The following is a 17,161-nucleotide window of genomic DNA, read 5'->3' on the forward strand; positions in this document are numbered from 1 at the left end:
TGCACATTTAAAAAAAAAACACCTTCAACATGTCATTCTAAAAAATATAAATAATTTTCATACTTTTGTTGTTGTTGTTATTGTTGTTCTGAAAGGATGTACCGGAATAAAGGACAATGCCCTTCACACTACTAAATATGCTAATGAAATACTAATAAGCTTGTATTTGTCTCAGTAACTGAGTCTTATGCACCCAAACTCAGTCATCTGCTACATGGGTGGAATGATAAGGACGTGGCTTTCTGACAGATAATCCTGATATTATTCGAGCCTGACATCAAGGATAAAACCAGCCTGCTACAAGCCTGTCAGCACATAGAAATTAAACAGAGTATTTGACAGTTATGTCTTCAAGGTCCTTCAATGTCCCAGAGAGAAATGAGAAAAGAACTCATTTCCTTACTGTTGAATTAATATCAGTATTTCAGGTTGAATAGTTTCTATTATTTCATTATGCTTCACTGTCCTGCTGAATCTGGTGGAATTGATCACTTTAATTAATGTTTACAAATTAAGGTTCAAGGTTCTTTATTTGTCACATACATAATTCCAAACACGTCATATAATGTGAAATGGTTTTCCTTAGTTCTTCATCCCGCAGTGCAACAACGACCAGAACCGACAGCGAACTAAGGCCATACACAGACATGAAAAATGTAGACAATATGAACATATAATCCAATATAGTAGACTATAGAACAATGTAATGTAAGAGCGGCTAAAACAGACCCTTGTGGGACACAATAGTGCACTTTTTGACATGCTTGGCATATGCTGATAGTGTTAAGAGCAATCTAAACAAATCAAGACCTTGAGTATCAATGTATCTGGAGTGAAATACAGAAGTCAAGTCCAAAAATATGAATAAAAAATATGAACATCATGAAACTATTAAGTAACTATTACGTAAACGGCATAGTGTTTAGACTGAATCCCAGGCCCAGGATCAGGATTGATGTGTCTCTGTTAAAAACCTTCTGAAATCTAGACTGAAAATATCATGCATGTGATTCGTATTTCGATGATTGGTAAACACTAATAATAACTTGACCTCTAAATCTATTTGGACTTTGGAAACACCATTTTGCGCTCTTACTCTTAATCCATCGTTTTTAACATTTAAAAATAAATGATTTTTTCTACCTTTAAACATACGGGTTGTGTAAAATGTCCTGATTATCAGATTAACATTTACAGCCTGTTCAAAATCAGATAATAAGCATGTTTAAATACCGGTTTCAACACCAGCTGACTTGTAAAACACATATCTTGATTTTGAGACAGTATTATTTATGAGAAATTGGTCGTAAACAGTAAAAATGTTAAAGTTTAATTAAATCAATAACAGTAACAGAAAAACAAAAGACATACAGTACAAACCCAATGCCAAATGTCATTAGCATCCTCAGATTGATTGAAATGTTTCCATCATTTAGAATAAAGTCAAATATTTGTAGGGTTGTGGTAGCTCAGTGGTTAAGGTGTTGGACTACTGATCGGAAGGTCATGGGTTTGTACCCCAGGACCAAGCTGCCACTGCTGGGCCCCTTAGCAAGGTCCTTAACCCTCAATTGCTCAGTTGTAAGTCACTCTGGATAAGGGTGTCTGGTAAATGCAAACATGTTTAACAAAACAAAATATTTTAGGTAAAGTGTTTGTAATAGTTCATGGTTCAGTCCAGTGTTTATCATGTGCCCGGCAGTCCTGAGATGAAGAAGATCTTCACGATAACTTTGTGTTGTACGTGTTAAGACAAGCTCCTGAGGTTTGAAGGTTGAAGCATGAATCCAGAGTCTGGAATTTAGTCATCGCTTCATAGGACTCATCGCATGTGGGTCAGTGGAGTCCTGAGCAGGTGTTTGGACTGCGAGAGATGTTTGCGAGAGGTTCGGGTTTGTATCCAGGACAAGCAAATGTTTTGGGGCGGGGATCTGTTGATAGAATTTAGACAAAGGGATAGAAGCTAATCTTCACCACTGTCCATTCATGTACAGATCTGGTTGGAGGGCTGAAGGGCTGAGAGTGTGAATCCTGTGTCTTGGTCCTATATGGAATGGGAGAGGTTTGTGAAGTCCAGTCCAGAACTGAAGCGATGTTGTCACTTCCTGTGAATTCGAGTGATGTCCTGTTTCCTGTCATCCGTCTCACTCATTTCTCCTGTTCTCAAATTTAGCTACGTTGTCATTTCTGTCAATTCATTTATGACACTTTACAACTCAGTTTGTTGTAGTATCGTTTTCTTTTGTCCCTGAATTTTTTTCTGTGGAGTTTATTGAATGACCCCCAATAAAGCCATTCAGCACCTGCGTGCTACCTTAAAGGTGGGGTCTCCATTGTTTGAAAGCCAATGTTGACATTTGAAATCACCAAAACAAACATGCCCCTAACCCAAATGGGTCCCACCCCTGTATTGATAGCTCCGCCCACACATACATACCTAACCCAGGCAACTAACGGAAAGAAATGTGTCTTTATCATAGCTGAAGGGAAGAACAATACGATTGTAGATAAACAAACAAGCAAAAATGACACAAGCATAATCCTGCAAAGGACAAAGACATATATTAGTTCTGTGTAACAAAGCAAAACCAACGTTACTCACCTATCGAGAAGGAAAAAAGCGCCTCGGCGTCTTAAGTGAAGTTGGCCACATATTCACAGATTGGAGTTTCCCGAGTCAATAACTCCTGAGCTAAACGCTGTTACTACACAAAACGTGTATTTGTGTAGTAACAGCGTTTAGCTCAGGAGTTATTGACTCGGGAAACTCCAATCTGTGAATATGTGCCAACTTCCTGCTCCTTCAGTTCTCTCCAGCGCTGGAAAGCTGATCCTATATTAACACGTCCTACTTCTTACCTTATCGTAAGCCTTTCTTCGCTTTCTTTCTTTGTTTTTATCCTCCATGTCAATGTTAAAACCGCTTTCTGCTAATGTCACACATGCGCACTGAACACTCCGCCCATATTGACAAGACACGCCCTTTTCTGCTCATTGGCTACACATTTGTTTTGTATTTGTTTTGTTTGTCGGCCCGACTCAGTTTTCTGAAGCATTTCTCAAACAACGGAGACCCCACCTTTAAATGCAGAAATATTGTTGATGCAGGGAGTATAATATATCTTATCACATTGATGAATGCTGTAAAAACAAAAACAAAAGAATTACGATGTTATCTTTATTACAGTTCAAAGTCTCAGAAGCAGTGAAAAATAGTACAAAGTGCAATCTATTCAAGTTATATTTAAGTTAATTAATAACTGTGATTACTTATCTACGTAACTACTTACTTAAAAAAAATCATATAAATATAGGACACCTTTATGAATCCTGTATGAATTCAAGATTAGAGAAATGGAGAGACTTTTGGTTTTAGTCTCAGTGCTACTCCTCACCACAGCTGAAAGACAAGGTTAGTCTGTCGCTTCTTATTACTGATAAGATCCGGTTTACTGTTTATCTGTTTTAAGGAGAACATTTTTTCCCGATGTGAAGATCTTTCAGGTAAAATGTTCACGTTTCCAGTGGAGTCCAATTCTCATCATGTGCTCCTGACTCCTGAGCTGAATAAGATCTTCGTCACCATTACCGTGTGCCTGCGTACCTTCTCAGACATCTCCAGAGCTCAGAGCCTTTTCTCACTGTCTCTTCCATCAACAGACAACGGATTTTTAATTTACAAGTCGAAGCAAGGGGTGTACATATTAAATATATTAGGTACAGATGGCACTTTTTGGGGTTTGCAGGATGAACTGAATGTCTGGAATTCGGTCTGCGCTACCTGGGACGCTAGTACCGGACTCTCCCAGCTGTGGGTCAACGGAATCCCAAGCTCACGAAAAGGACTTAAGGCAGGAAGCTCTTTAACTGGAACTCCAATAATCGTGTTGGGTCAAGAGCAAGATTCATACGGTGGAAAGTTTGACACTGCGCAGTCGTTTGTAGGGATGCTGACTGATGTGCACATGTGGGACTCTGTTCTGTCTCCGGTTCAGATTGCGTATTATACATCCGGTTGGCACTTTCAGCCAGGAAACGTTCTCAACTGGAACTCCCTAGAATTTACTAGAAACGGGTATATGGTTGTTGAAAGTAAGGAAACGTCATATAAAGTCGGTAGTGTTTAGAGTCAAGAGCAGATCCATGCTAGAAGTAAGATATACCTTTATTCATTTCTCAATGTAAAATGTTTACCTGTGGTATGGAAACACACCGAAGTTTTAAGCTGTAAATGTTTACAGGATAATAGTGTGGGGAATTGTTAAAGCTTTGTCTGAAAGAATTATCATCACACAATTTCTAAGAACAAATCGGGTTTAGTCTTTGGAATCGCTATGACGTTAAGACATTCAATAAATGTTTCAAACTGCATCACGACTTTAACCTCTTTGGCAGACAGAGTGAGTGGTTCCTTTATTCTCCATCATGATACTTCATGGTCTCTCGTTAAGTTTTGGAGAATTTTCCGATCGTTTGGTTTGTGCTGTGCTATGAGGTTAGTACCGCAGACGCTGCGCCGTATCTCATGTTATCAGACCCTCCGCTTGAACCTATCAGCGTTCTCTGCAGTTAGAGCACAAGATCTGAGAGCCAAATGAGTGGTGAACCCATGAGCCTGGTAGTGCAGAGAACAAGAACTGGTTCAATCTATTTTTAGGAAATGTGTCATACCACAATTTTACCACAATTGGTCCAACTACCAGCCTGATCAGATGATGCTTGATAGCTCACTGGGGTTTTGCCCTGCATTGTGTTTTTTCCTGCACATGCCTGACTGCCATAGGATGCAGTAAGAGACAGAGCTGCTGTTCCAGGCCTCGTTAGTCTAATAAAAAAAAACTCTTAACTCTTTCCCCCAGAGGCCAACAGATGGAGTTTGCTCCCGTTGTGTTGTGTTCGTGTTCGGTATTGAACGTCTTACTCCACAGTGGTGTTAATATGAAGCTCATAAGAAAGTAAACACTCAGGACTTTGTAGTGTTTTATAACTATTTCGGTTTTTATCTAGATTACTACAGACGATATATTCATAAAAACGTTAAAAAAAAAAAAACATAAAGGTCTGTTTTTTTCCCACACAAATGTTTGATTAGATTAGATTAGATTTGATTAGATTCAACTTTACTGTCATTACACATGTACAAGGCAACGAAATGCAGTTTAGGTCTAGCCAGAGTGCAATAGCAGCAAGTGCAGGATATAGTGTTTTTTTTTTACAGGATTTAAATAAGTTAAATAAAGTGGTAATGTGGAAGTGATTTACAGATGTGTGTGTACTATGAACATAATCAGAGGTGGGTAGAGTAGCCAAAAATTGTACTCAAGTAAAAGTACTGTTACTTCAGAATAATATGACTCAAGTAAAAGTAAAAAGTAGACATTCAAATAATTACTTGAATAAGAGTAAAAAAGTACTTGGTGAAAAAACTACTCAAGTACTGAGTAACTGTTGAGTAACGTCTGATTTATTTTTTAACACGACAACAATCAGACAGACAAAAATACAAAATAATCTTTAGGCAAATTATGGCTCATCCAATCAATAAAATAAATTAAAATTAATTAATTACAAAATAGCATAAATTAAAAATAATTCAGGTAAATTCAAGTACTTAATAAATAAAATAATAATAAAAAAAATAAATATGCACAAATAACACAAATTTCCAAACCTTTATACTTTTTTACCAGGCAGAACTAGAACGAGGCAGCCCATAAATTCTCATAAACTGTGTGTGTGTGTGTCCAGTGACAGAACAACAGAAGGAAACACACACACACACACATTTCATTTCTTTTGTGTTGTGATTGTTGCACATTTGATGCCTTGATGAAAGGGCAATAATAATGAAATACATCTCTACTCCTTTAATTAATCTCAGGAAGCCTCTAGTATTTTCCTTAGTTTCAGGTAAGCTAAAGCTTCTGGTTGCAAAGCTGTTTTTGTTTCTCAAAATATCTTCCTTCATGTTCATCAGAACAAAGAGATTTATACAGGTTTGTAACAACATGAGAGTGAGTAAATGATGACAGAATTTTCATTTTGAGTTAAATATGTGTGTTCGGCGCTGCAAGAAACGGCACGTCTGATGTCATCTGTTTGTCGGCTCTTGCGGCGCTGAGTAAAGTTGAGCACATAAAAAAACTCGAAACAGCTGAACTCGACAAAACTGCTGTGTTGCTAACTAACGCGTCCCGCCGCTGAGATTGAGTATAGTAACGTGACGAGACTGCACAACTACGTTTGATTGGTGAAACACAGTCACGTGGTAGAGCCTTAGCGGAAGTTTCTCTATCTGTCAAAATAAAACATTAAAATTGATGCGTAGAATACCAAAGAGGTAAAAAGAACGAAAAAGTAACGAGCTCATTGTAGCCTAATGTAGCGGAGTAAGAGTACAGTTTCTTCTTCACAAATCTACTCAAGTAAAAGTAAAAAGTATAGTGATTTAAAACTACTCCTAGAAGTATAATTTTTTCAAAAACTTACTCAAGTAAATGTAACGGAGTAAATGTAACTCGTTACTAACCACCTCTGGACATAATATACAGATTTACAGAAGGATATGTGCTGAAACAAAATATACAGTATGGCTATTACTATAAACAGAAATTTACAGATATGTATGTTCTATAAATATAATTTACAAATGAATATATATGTACTATGTAATAATATGTACTCACTCACTCACTCATTTTCTACCACTTATCCGAAACTACCTCGGGTCACGGGGAGCCTCAGGCGTCATCGGGCATCAAGGCAGGATACACCCTGGACGGCGTGCCAACCCATCACAGGGCACACACACACACTCATTCACTCATGCAATCACACACTAGGGACAATTTTCCAGAGATGCAACCTACCATGCATGTCTTTGGACCGGGGGAGGAAACCGGAGTACCCGGAGGAAACCCCCGAGGCACGGGGAGAACATGCAAACTCCACACACACAAGGTGGAGGCGGGGATCGAACCCCAACCATGGAGGTGTGAGGCAAACGTGTTAACCACTAAGCCACCGTATGTAATATACAGATGAATGATATATGTGCTATGAATATAATATATAGATGTCTATTGCTAAAAACTAAAATTTACAGAAGGGTATGTGCTATGAACAATATATTGTTATTACTATAACCAAAATATTCAGGGGGATATGTACTATGAACATAATATAATATATTGCTGTTATTATGAATAGAAATCAGGTGGGTATATACAATGTAAGGCGATGGTGAGCAGCAATGCAAAAAAAAAATCTTCCACTTTTGTATCTTCAAAGTAAATGTTGATGTTGATATCAAACCCATTTCTGCTCTCTGAGATGCTCCAAGTTCTTGTTCATAAACATCTCAAATTCAAAGGTGTTTATCTTCAACCACTAAAATTCAGTGTAAGATTATCAACAGAGGGGAAAAACACACGTCTCACACTGAAAGACAACAGAGTCCTGACTCATTATAGATCAGACCTGTGGAGATAAAATCATTCGTTGTTTAAACTAACTAGGCCATTTCCGTTCCTGGAAGTGAGACTGGAACGCCAGTGATGTGAAACAGGTAGAACACCCAGAGGAAAAAAAATGGAGATCTTCGTCCCACTCGTCCTTCATCACCACCTGGTGAACATCTGCTTCTGCTTGTGGTGGAAGAAATTATTATGACTAGCGTGGAATTTGTCCTGAATTTGAAATATTCAAATTCTAAAGTTCTCCAAATGACACAAAGAAAAGAGGAGAATGAAAAATGTGAAACGTTGTGATTCTTCACACGCACATGCTTTAACGATAAACAAGTAAAATGACTAATCATCAGTTTCGGGCTTTTCTGCATTGATATTCCTATTTCCTTTTTTTCTGTTTAAAAGTTTTCCCCAAGTGCAAAATACACCGTCTGCGTTGACGGACGACTAGAAACTCGTTAAGATATGAACTGCCACTAAAACAAATCACTCTACTTTCATGCGTTCTGACTTCCTGACTAATAAGCTGGCGGTTTCTCAGTCGCTTCACACACATCTCCTTCACTTCTTTTTTCTGAAATGTGATTCAATGCAAAACAGAATGCTTTTTTTTTTTCCAGAATTTTTTTTATTCAAATCATCTGGCAGAATTGTGACCGATCCATTAAGATAGAGTTAGAAGAAAAAATCATGAATGTAATTAATAGCAACAAGTAAAATGATTTAAAAAAAACAAACATCCTGTAGCTGTTTTTTTTTTTTTCTGACTGACACACAAAAGAAATCATTTAAATGCATAGTGAATATTGTGGCCTTTTCATGGTGTGGATTTAAAAGTGGGATTTTCCATTTTCTGCCTTAAAGATGTGGAATGTTTCAAATCAAAGGATATGAAGCACAAGCAGCGAGGCCGCACATGTTTTTTCCTCGTTCGATGTAGAAATATCTGTAAGACATGAAGGGGCATGTGATGTAAAGTCATGCACGGAGAACACAACGGGCTGTTTTGAGGTTGTTTAAAGGTGGGGTCTCCGTTGTTTGAAAGCCAATGTTGACATTTGAAATCACCAAAACAAACACGCCCCTAACCCAAATGGGTCCCACCCCTGTATTGTTAGCTCCGCCCACACATACATACGTAACCCAGGCAACTAATGGAAAGAAATGTGTCTTTATCATAGCTGAAGGGAAGAACAATACGATTGCAGATAAACAAACAAGCAAAAATGACACACAAGCATAATCATGTAAAGGACAAAGGCATATATTAGTTCTGTGTAACAAAGCAAAACCAACGTTACTCACCTATCGAGAAGGAAAAAAGCGCCTCGGCGTCTTAAGTAAAGTTGGTCACATTCACAGATTGGAGTTTCCTGAGTCAATAACTCCTGAGCTAAACGCTGTTACTACACAAAACACGGTTGTAGCTGCGTCTCTACATTACTACGATAGAAAAGAGGTGTTATTTGTGTAGTAACAGTGTTTAGCTCAGGAGTTATTGACTCGGGAAACTCCAATCTGTGAATATGTGACCAACTTCCTGCTCCTTCAGTTCTCTCCAGCGCTGGAAAGCTGATCCTATATTAACACGTCCTACTTCTTACCTTATCGTAAGTCTTTCTTCGCTTTCTTTCTTTGTTTTTATCCTCCATGTCAATGTTAAAACCGCTTTCTGCTAATGTCACACATGCGCACTGAACACTCTCTCCGCCCATATTGACAAGCCCCGCCCCTTTCTGCTCATTGGCTACACGTTTGTTTTATTTTTGTTTATTATTCGGCCCGACTCAGTTTTCTGAAGTATTTCTCAAAAATCGGAGACCCTGACTCAAGTGTTTAAGGCATGCGGTCGTTGCAGCACTGGACGTACCCGTCAATACCCCAAATGGGTCCCCAGGAGTTCTTCACGATCCAGTACGGAGTGCCGCTCTCCTCACCGTAACCCACGGCGAGCACGGCATGGTTCACCGAGTCTGTAGTGTTTTTACACACAGTGCTGTAAAAATGCAGACGTTAAGAGTTACAGTGCGTCTTAGAACAAGCATCTGTACTGTGTAAGGGATAACAAAGGTGATGCTGTGGTGGTTAATCATTTTTAAATATCGTCTCATCCTTTAATTGTATATTTTTTTTTTATATATATCTTATATCTCTATTTATCTCCCACTGGTCAATCCATTTTATTTCGTTTTCCATGAGTTTTCATTATCAACATGAACGCATTCTGTGGCTGTTTGGATGAATAAGCTGGTGTACAGGAGTACAGGTGGACCTAATAAACTGCTGGGTGTGTGTCTCGTGTTAAGTAAAGAACATTGTGCCTTGTTTTATGATGTCATCTTCTTGTCATCAATAGCGTTTTATATTATTAGTTGTTTATTATTATTATTTCAGATGCCACTTGAGCACCTTGTTGCGGTGGGTAAAGCCTTAGGAAGAGCACAGAGGCTCTCAGATTCTCACCTGCTGTACACTCCGTCTCTGTAGTGCATGAAATCAGACACGACCTCGAAAGCGATGCTGACCGGGTTGAGCCTCGCCACGGCGTCCACGAGCTCCATCTCTTCATACTGACACAAACATCACTGACTGTTAGAAGCAAATCTCCTTCTTTTCATTTATTTTTGTGACACGCGGTCACTTACTTTCGTGATGTTCACCACATCCTTCACGAAGGCAGAAGCCAGCTTGGGGTTGAACCTACAAGATCCGTTCTGTGAACAGATCGGAGTTCGTAACAGCTCGTTAAACCACAATACAATCGATTATACAGTTGATTACATTCATCATTTGATTTGAAACTGCTATAATCTTCTTTTTCTTTTTTTAATCTCTTCTTTTTTACTCAATGTTCATTTCATTTAACGTGAAATGAATCTGAGGGGAAATATCCTGTCCGGTTCATGTCTTACACACGCGTTCTGTTTTACTTGTCGACTGTTCAACACCAGAGTCACGCCAACACCTGAATCCTCCAGGAGCCTCCACTTCTACCTGATAAACTTTTCAAGATTTCTGACGACGTTCCGGTGGACGAGACTTCCTACGGACTGCTTTTTCATTAGTTTGTGCACGTCGTGTGATTTATTTTACCACATGTTTAACATTCAGTGCATTCTAAATGCTGCAGCTACTGTAGCTATGTTGCATAATGAGAGTCTGACGCTGTTCGTCATTGACTGGGAAACGGCTCATGCTTCCTGTTAGTAAGAGAGTGTCACTTACACGACCGATGTAGGGATAGTCTTCCTCCGTCATAAGCCCTTTATTGTACATGATGTACTCGAAGGCTTGACTGGGAAGTCCACTAAAAGACAACAGGAAGTTTGATTTGAATGAATCTGAATGAGGCAATAACAATAACAACAACAATGATATCTGTTTGCATGGAACACACTACAGTTCTCCTTTAAATGCCCCAATCAGACTGGATTAGGTTTTTTTCCTGCACTGGGGTGTGCGATGATCACGCCGTAAATATATCTGTGTAAATTTTATTATTTAAAGACGCACAGGAAATGCTTAAATTCCAGAACAACAAAATAAGAACAGTGTCAGACAAGGAAACGATGTTTATTGTAGAACACGGCCACGCCCTGTGATAGCTTACAATAAAATCGCTGTACGTAGCATGTTTCGATCCTCCTAAAGCCACGCCCACTTTGTTCCATCTAAACACCGCTCGATCGTTTCTACTGGTTTAATATAGACTTGAAAAGAAAAACAGAGGTGTGACTTCACACACTCACCCGCTGCAGCCATGATTGTTGAACGCACCGGCGCAATCCACCAACTGTTGCTCTGACTAAACAGAGACAGAGGATAAACATTCACTCGGAAGCAATTGTAAAATCTATTAAACCTAACGTAGCACTCGTGTCTGTGAAAAACAAACTGGAGGACCGCTCGGGATCCGCTGTTTACCAGTAAAGGGAGTTTCCCTGTGGTGATGGCTGTGACAGACTCCAGGCAGCCTGTGGTTGAGAAAGTCCAGCAGCTTCCACAAGCACCCTGAAAGAAAGGTTGTGCTACGTTCACATCAAGCGATGATTAGCGACGAATTGAACTCATCAACAACAATTATGTCATTTGGCAGACACTAAATCTTATCCAGAGCATTAAAAAAAATGCTTATATAGAAGTTGAAGGTTAAGGGCCTTACTCAAGGGCCCAGCAGTGGCAGATTAGTGATCCTGAGATTTGAACTCACAACCTTCTGTTCGGTATTCCAACATCTTAACCACTAATATATCGTCGCTGTCGGGCGGAAACCTCGTATGTCCAAATTTGGTCAATTTCATATTTTTTCACATATCGATGCTATTGGTCAGTCCCCACATGGGTCTGTTATTTTTACAAGTTATTAACCAATCTAAAGTCTTGAAAATAGCTTGAGTGCAAATCTCATAACTCCATTGGACACTTCAACTGTCCACCTCTTCCTCACTCCGTGGGAGAGCTTCACGGCATATTTCTCCTCAAGAAGAGTCGCAACGAATCAACACGTCTTCTGAGGTAAATGTCTTCAAAACACTGGGCTCAAAGAAAAAAAAATCTTGACCCCCGCTAGTTCTGGTGCTCGTCTGAGGACCAGGAATTTAGCGCAAGACAATCCACTGCAACGCAAACTAAACCCTAAGCACTGCAGATAAGGTACGGCGTTTTTTTAATTTCCTGAAAAAAAAACGGTTTTGGAGATACGAGGATTCCGCCTGACAGCGACGACATATATTATACTTTTCATAACATCATGGCGTGTAATGTAGAAAAGAAAGTGGAAACAGATCACAAATGATAGAAGTCCTGGATGTCATGAAGGTCTACATGTTAATTGTAAAGCTTTTCAGGTGCATGAGATCACCTGATTTTTCACTTCGGTGACATAGTTTCCTTTCTCCCTCCAGTCGATGGAGTCTGGGTACAAGCCAGCACCTCGAACATGATTCCCTTTGGTAGCGCTGCACTCCTGCCATGATGGACAAAAAAGACTTTTAATATAGACCAGAAGACAAGGAGGATGTTCAGTGTAAGTGCAAAAATCACACGATACCTGGGGTTCTTTCAGAAGGTAGAACTTCTTGAATTCAGCAAAAGTCATATCTGAGAACTGGTTTAGTCCCACTGTATCGTAAAAAAATGAAAGATTTACTTTATTCGCAGCCTTACACTCCGGTAACAACAAGTGTGCCATTCTCAAATGTCTAACGCCATGCCTGTATCTCTGAACACGTGAGACGTTTTACACCAAAATATTACGTATGAGTATGAAAAGTAGGGCTGGGCGATATGGCTGAAAACTGTATCACGATATCAGTGTTTCATATCAGTCGATATTGATAATTATTGATATTTTTTATGACCCATTTAAAATAAGGACCAGGAGAAAAATATATTACATTTAAACAATTTTATTTTAAACTTAACCTTCCTCTGATCGTAATCCCCTCAGTGATTAAGACAGAAATGTCAACAACCAGGAAAACTCAAATACAATGTAAACATAAGTCTAAAGTCACAATGAACACTTAACAATTATCTCTTAACATTTAAGGTGAAAAATGAAAGAAAATGTAAGAAATGCTTAATAAAGTGTAATAAAATAGCGGGGACGACGGTCTTACCTAATTTGCAGACGACATTGCTCTGACTACGGTCAGAATTATTATAATATCCAAAAAACTGCCATACTGGCGCGCTGACTTTTCCTCTTTTATTTACAGTTTCCTCGCTCGCTGCGGCTCATTTTCTGCTTATCAGTCACCAGTTACTGAAGAGGAATCCAGCAGACAAGCACGAGACAACGATATGGTGCAACCAAAAAGATACTGTTACATGACTGGCTGTTAGCGTGTCACTCCCTACATTGCTAGGTTACCAGAGCACGAGTGCCTTTGTTAATGCAACCAAACTTGCTTCGCAACCTCTGTTTTCTTCCGACCAAGAATAAAAAATATCGAACGTTTTATCGAACAAATTTTTTATTGATATCCATCACGTGTCTATCGTGATACATATTGTTATCGTTTTATTGCCCAGCCCTAATGAAAAGGTATAAAGTCTAAACCTGTAATGTTATAGAGGATTTTTATTTACTTCATTTTTTTTATTGTAGTAACAACTTCCACAGATATTTAACTAAATTTATCCTCATTGCTGGTGTATTATTGGGGGATTGAGTTTAAACCCCATGGAATTTGTCTGCAATATTTACAACCGGAGCGACTGGGACAAAAGTGCAAGTGTGGCTAAGACTAGTGTAGATTTAAAAAAATGAAATCCACAGAAGGCTTTATTTTTTGGTATTTAGGTTAGCTAAACGTTTTAGGATTGATTGTTTGGAAATTTTATGAAACTGAGCACAGCGAGTGACAACTGAACACCAACAAGTGACTAATAAATCAGTGCAAGGAATCACTATTGTTCCCATCAATCACTATTCGTACCAACACCTGATCACTAATCATCATTTTCCCATCAACCAATCACCATTAGTCACAACAACTAATCACCATTTTCACAATCAACCAATCACCATTTTCACAATCAACCAATCACCATAAGTCCCAACAGATAATCACTAATCATCATTGTTCCCATCGACCAATCACTACTAACCAGAGATGGGGGACTCGATTCATATGACTTGATTCGAGTCCGACTTAAGTCGCAAATCTGAGACTTGAGACTTGCTTGACAAATATAAAAAGAGACTTGACTTGACTTTGACCTGACATTCATGACTTGAGACTTACTTGTGACTTGCACGTGTGACTTACTCCCACCTCTGCTACTAACTACCAACATGTTTCTGTTAGAAATACAATTTTTAATTTATTTAAAATATTCTATTCAAGTGTCTTCAGAAAAATGTCCTTCTTCCTATAACCTTATCTGTGCGCTGATGCGCATCATCTGGTGATTTATTTTGTCTTTTTAAACACAGATCGTCCGTAAAGCGTGACAGAGTACAAAGTACAGTGCAGTGTAAAGTGTAGAAAATGGACGAGGAAATTCAGCACAATACCATAAAAACGGCTGTCTACACACTAGTGGCAAAAGTCTTGTCGCCTATCCAAGTTGTAGGAACAACAAATAATAACTTGATTCTAGTTGATCGTTTGGAATCAGAAGTGGTTTATATGAAAGGCAAAGGCCTCTAGAATACGCTTATTATACCAAAATAAAATCTTATCATGCCTTGATTTTTAATTATTAATGAGGTCAGACTTTGCTTAGACAAAAGTCTTGTGACTTAACAGAAATCAAATGATCAACTAGAAGTCAAGTTAATTTTGTTGTTCCTACAACTTGGATAAGTGACAAGACTTTTGTCAAGGAGTATATATGTCTGTGTGTGTGTGTCTGTCTATATATGTCTGTGTGTGTATATATGTTTGTGTGTGTCTATATATTTTTGTGTGTGTTTGTCTATACATGTCTGTGTGTGTCTATACATGTCTGTGTGTGTCTATGTCTGTGTCTATACATGTCTGTGTCTGTCTATATGTCTGTGTGTGTGTCTATACATGTCTGTGTGTGTCTATACTGTATGTCTGTGTGTGTGTCTATACATGTCTGTGTGTGTGTCTATACATGTCTGTGTGTGTGTGTCTATATGTCTGTGTGTGTGTGTCTATATGTCTGTGTGTGTGTGTCTATATGTCTGTGTGTGTGTGTCTATATGTCTGTGTGTGTGTCTATACATGTCTGGGTGTGTCTGTCTATACATGTCTGGGTGTGTCTGTCTATACATGTCTGGGTGTGTCTATATGTCTGTGTGTGTCTATACATGTCTGTGTCTGTCTATATGTCTGTGTGTGTGTCTATACATGTCTGTGTGTGTCTATATGTCTGTGTGTGTGTGTCTATATGTCTGTGTGTGTGTGTCTATATGTCTGTGTGTGTGTCTATACATGTCTGTGTGTGTGTGTCTATACATGTCTGGGTGTGTCTGTCTATACATGTCTGGGTGTGTCTATATGTCTGTGTGTGTCTATACATGTCTGTGTCTGTCTATATGTCTGTGTGTGTGTCTATACATGTCTGTGTGTGTCTATATGTCTGTGTGTGTCTATATGTCTGTGTGTGTGTGTCTATACATGTCTGTGTGTGTGTGTCTATACATGTCTGTGTGTGTGTGTCTATACATGTCTGTGTGTGTGTGTCTATACATGTCTGTGTGTGTGTGTCTATACATGTCTGTGTGTGTGTGTCTATACATGTCTGTGTGTGTGTGTCTATACATGTCTGTGTGTGTGTCTATACATGTCTGTGTGTGTGTGTCTATACATGTCTGTGTGTGTGTGTCTATACATGTCTGTGTGTGTGTCTATGTCTGTGTCTATACATGTCTGTGTGTGTCTATACATGTGTGTGTGTGTGTGTGTGTGTGTGTCTGTGTGTGAGTCTGTGTGTGACTGATTTACTTCTGAATTTGTGGTTTCCAGCATTGTGTGTGTCGATTTTCTTCTTATTCTCAGTGAAGATCTGCAGCCGGCGGTAAAACTCATCCATGTCGTACTGTTTATTGTGCTGTAGATAAGAACAAGTAAAGATAAAAAAAATGAAACAAAATTGTTTTCATGGTCCAGGGGAATTTCCTCAGAAATACTTTCACTTCCTTGTTTTTGGTAAAGCGATAGCTAAAAAAAAGCATCTCATCTCATGTTTTGTTTGATAAATGCTTGAGTTTCTTTCTTTTCTTTTTCTTGTTACCTTAGACATCCAGGTTTTGAAGACATTTTCCTCTGCAGCAGAAAAAAGTAACAACAAAGAGGCAAATAGGAAAGACTTGTTATTATTATTATTATTATTATTATTATTATTATTATTATTTGACATGAAGTCCATCATCTGAACAGAACAAAAACGCTGAGCTCGTTATGTAAAGTTGTCTTATTTATAACATGCTTAAAACAAGAGATGAGGGTTTTAAACAGGGTGAAAAACCGAAAGTAAATTAGAAAGTTGACAGAACAAAAGCCCAATTCTTACCTTCTTCCGTATAGAGAGGAGATGCACAAATACAGTGCAAAATAGCAGCAGTTAAAATAAGTATGTTCATGGTGTGTGTGCGTGTGTGTGTGTGTATGCGCGAGACAGAGGCTGGTGTAGAGTGTGTGTGTGTGTGTGCGCGCGAGATTGAGGCTGGTGTACAGTGTGTGTGTGTGTGTGTGTGTGTGTGTGTGTGTGTGTGTGTGTGTGTGTGTGTGTGTGTGTGTGTGTGTGTGTGTGTGTGTGTGTGTGTGTGTGTGTGTGTGTGTGTGTGTGCGCGGTCTGAACAAAAGGCGTATATAAAATATAGAATAAAACTGAATAAAACGTAGCCGCAGTCACGTGACCTGTGTCTCTGCTAGTTAGTTTTTCAGTCTGTTCACTCGTTTAAGTCGTTATTTATTTTATTTAAGAAGACATTAAAACGAAATTTGAAACGGGCTAAACGGCGTAGTTTTAATGCTGTTTTAAGGTGAAAATCCATGAAAGGAAAAAGTATAACAGCTCCCTCACATCTTTTAATTCAAAGAGATTTATCTTTATATGATTTCTTTTTTTTAAACGACAATTCAGCAAGAAAAAAGTGATAGAAATATCAACCACAAGCAGCAGTAGTGTGTGTGTGCATCTGTCTATTTATCTATTAAATCAACATCTACACACACACACACACACACACACACACACACACACACACA

General features: G+C 38.7%; 2 protein-coding genes across 2 annotated transcripts; one reads left to right on the forward strand and one right to left on the reverse strand.

The window, feature by feature from the left end:
* Positions 1–3,271: 3,271 nt before the first annotated feature.
* On the forward strand, positions 3,272–4,371 carry LOC132839190 (serum amyloid P-component-like). Its single transcript, XM_060860024.1, has 2 exons — positions 3,272–3,412; positions 3,496–4,371. The coding sequence occupies exons 1-2, from the start codon at positions 3,355–3,357 to the stop codon at positions 4,125–4,127; spliced, it is 690 nt and encodes a 229-aa protein (XP_060716007.1). The 5' UTR covers positions 3,272–3,354; the 3' UTR covers positions 4,128–4,371.
* Positions 4,372–8,074: 3,703 nt separating this feature from the next.
* ctsh (cathepsin H) lies at positions 8,075–16,653 on the reverse strand. Its single transcript, XM_060860023.1, has 12 exons — positions 16,464–16,653; positions 16,185–16,216; positions 15,896–16,001; positions 12,520–12,590; positions 12,331–12,435; positions 11,394–11,480; positions 11,219–11,274; positions 10,695–10,776; positions 10,115–10,183; positions 9,933–10,039; positions 9,340–9,465; positions 8,075–8,415 (listed from the first exon to the last, which is right to left on the reverse strand). Exons 1-12 carry the CDS (start codon positions 16,531–16,533, stop codon positions 8,346–8,348), a joined length of 981 nt encoding a protein of 326 aa, XP_060716006.1. The 5' UTR covers positions 16,534–16,653; the 3' UTR covers positions 8,075–8,345.
* Positions 16,654–17,161: the final 508 nt, after the last annotated feature.

This window comes from Tachysurus vachellii, chromosome 24, assembly GCF_030014155.1.
Source record: "Tachysurus vachellii isolate PV-2020 chromosome 24, HZAU_Pvac_v1, whole genome shotgun sequence".
NCBI lineage: Eukaryota > Metazoa > Chordata > Actinopteri > Siluriformes > Bagridae > Tachysurus > Tachysurus vachellii.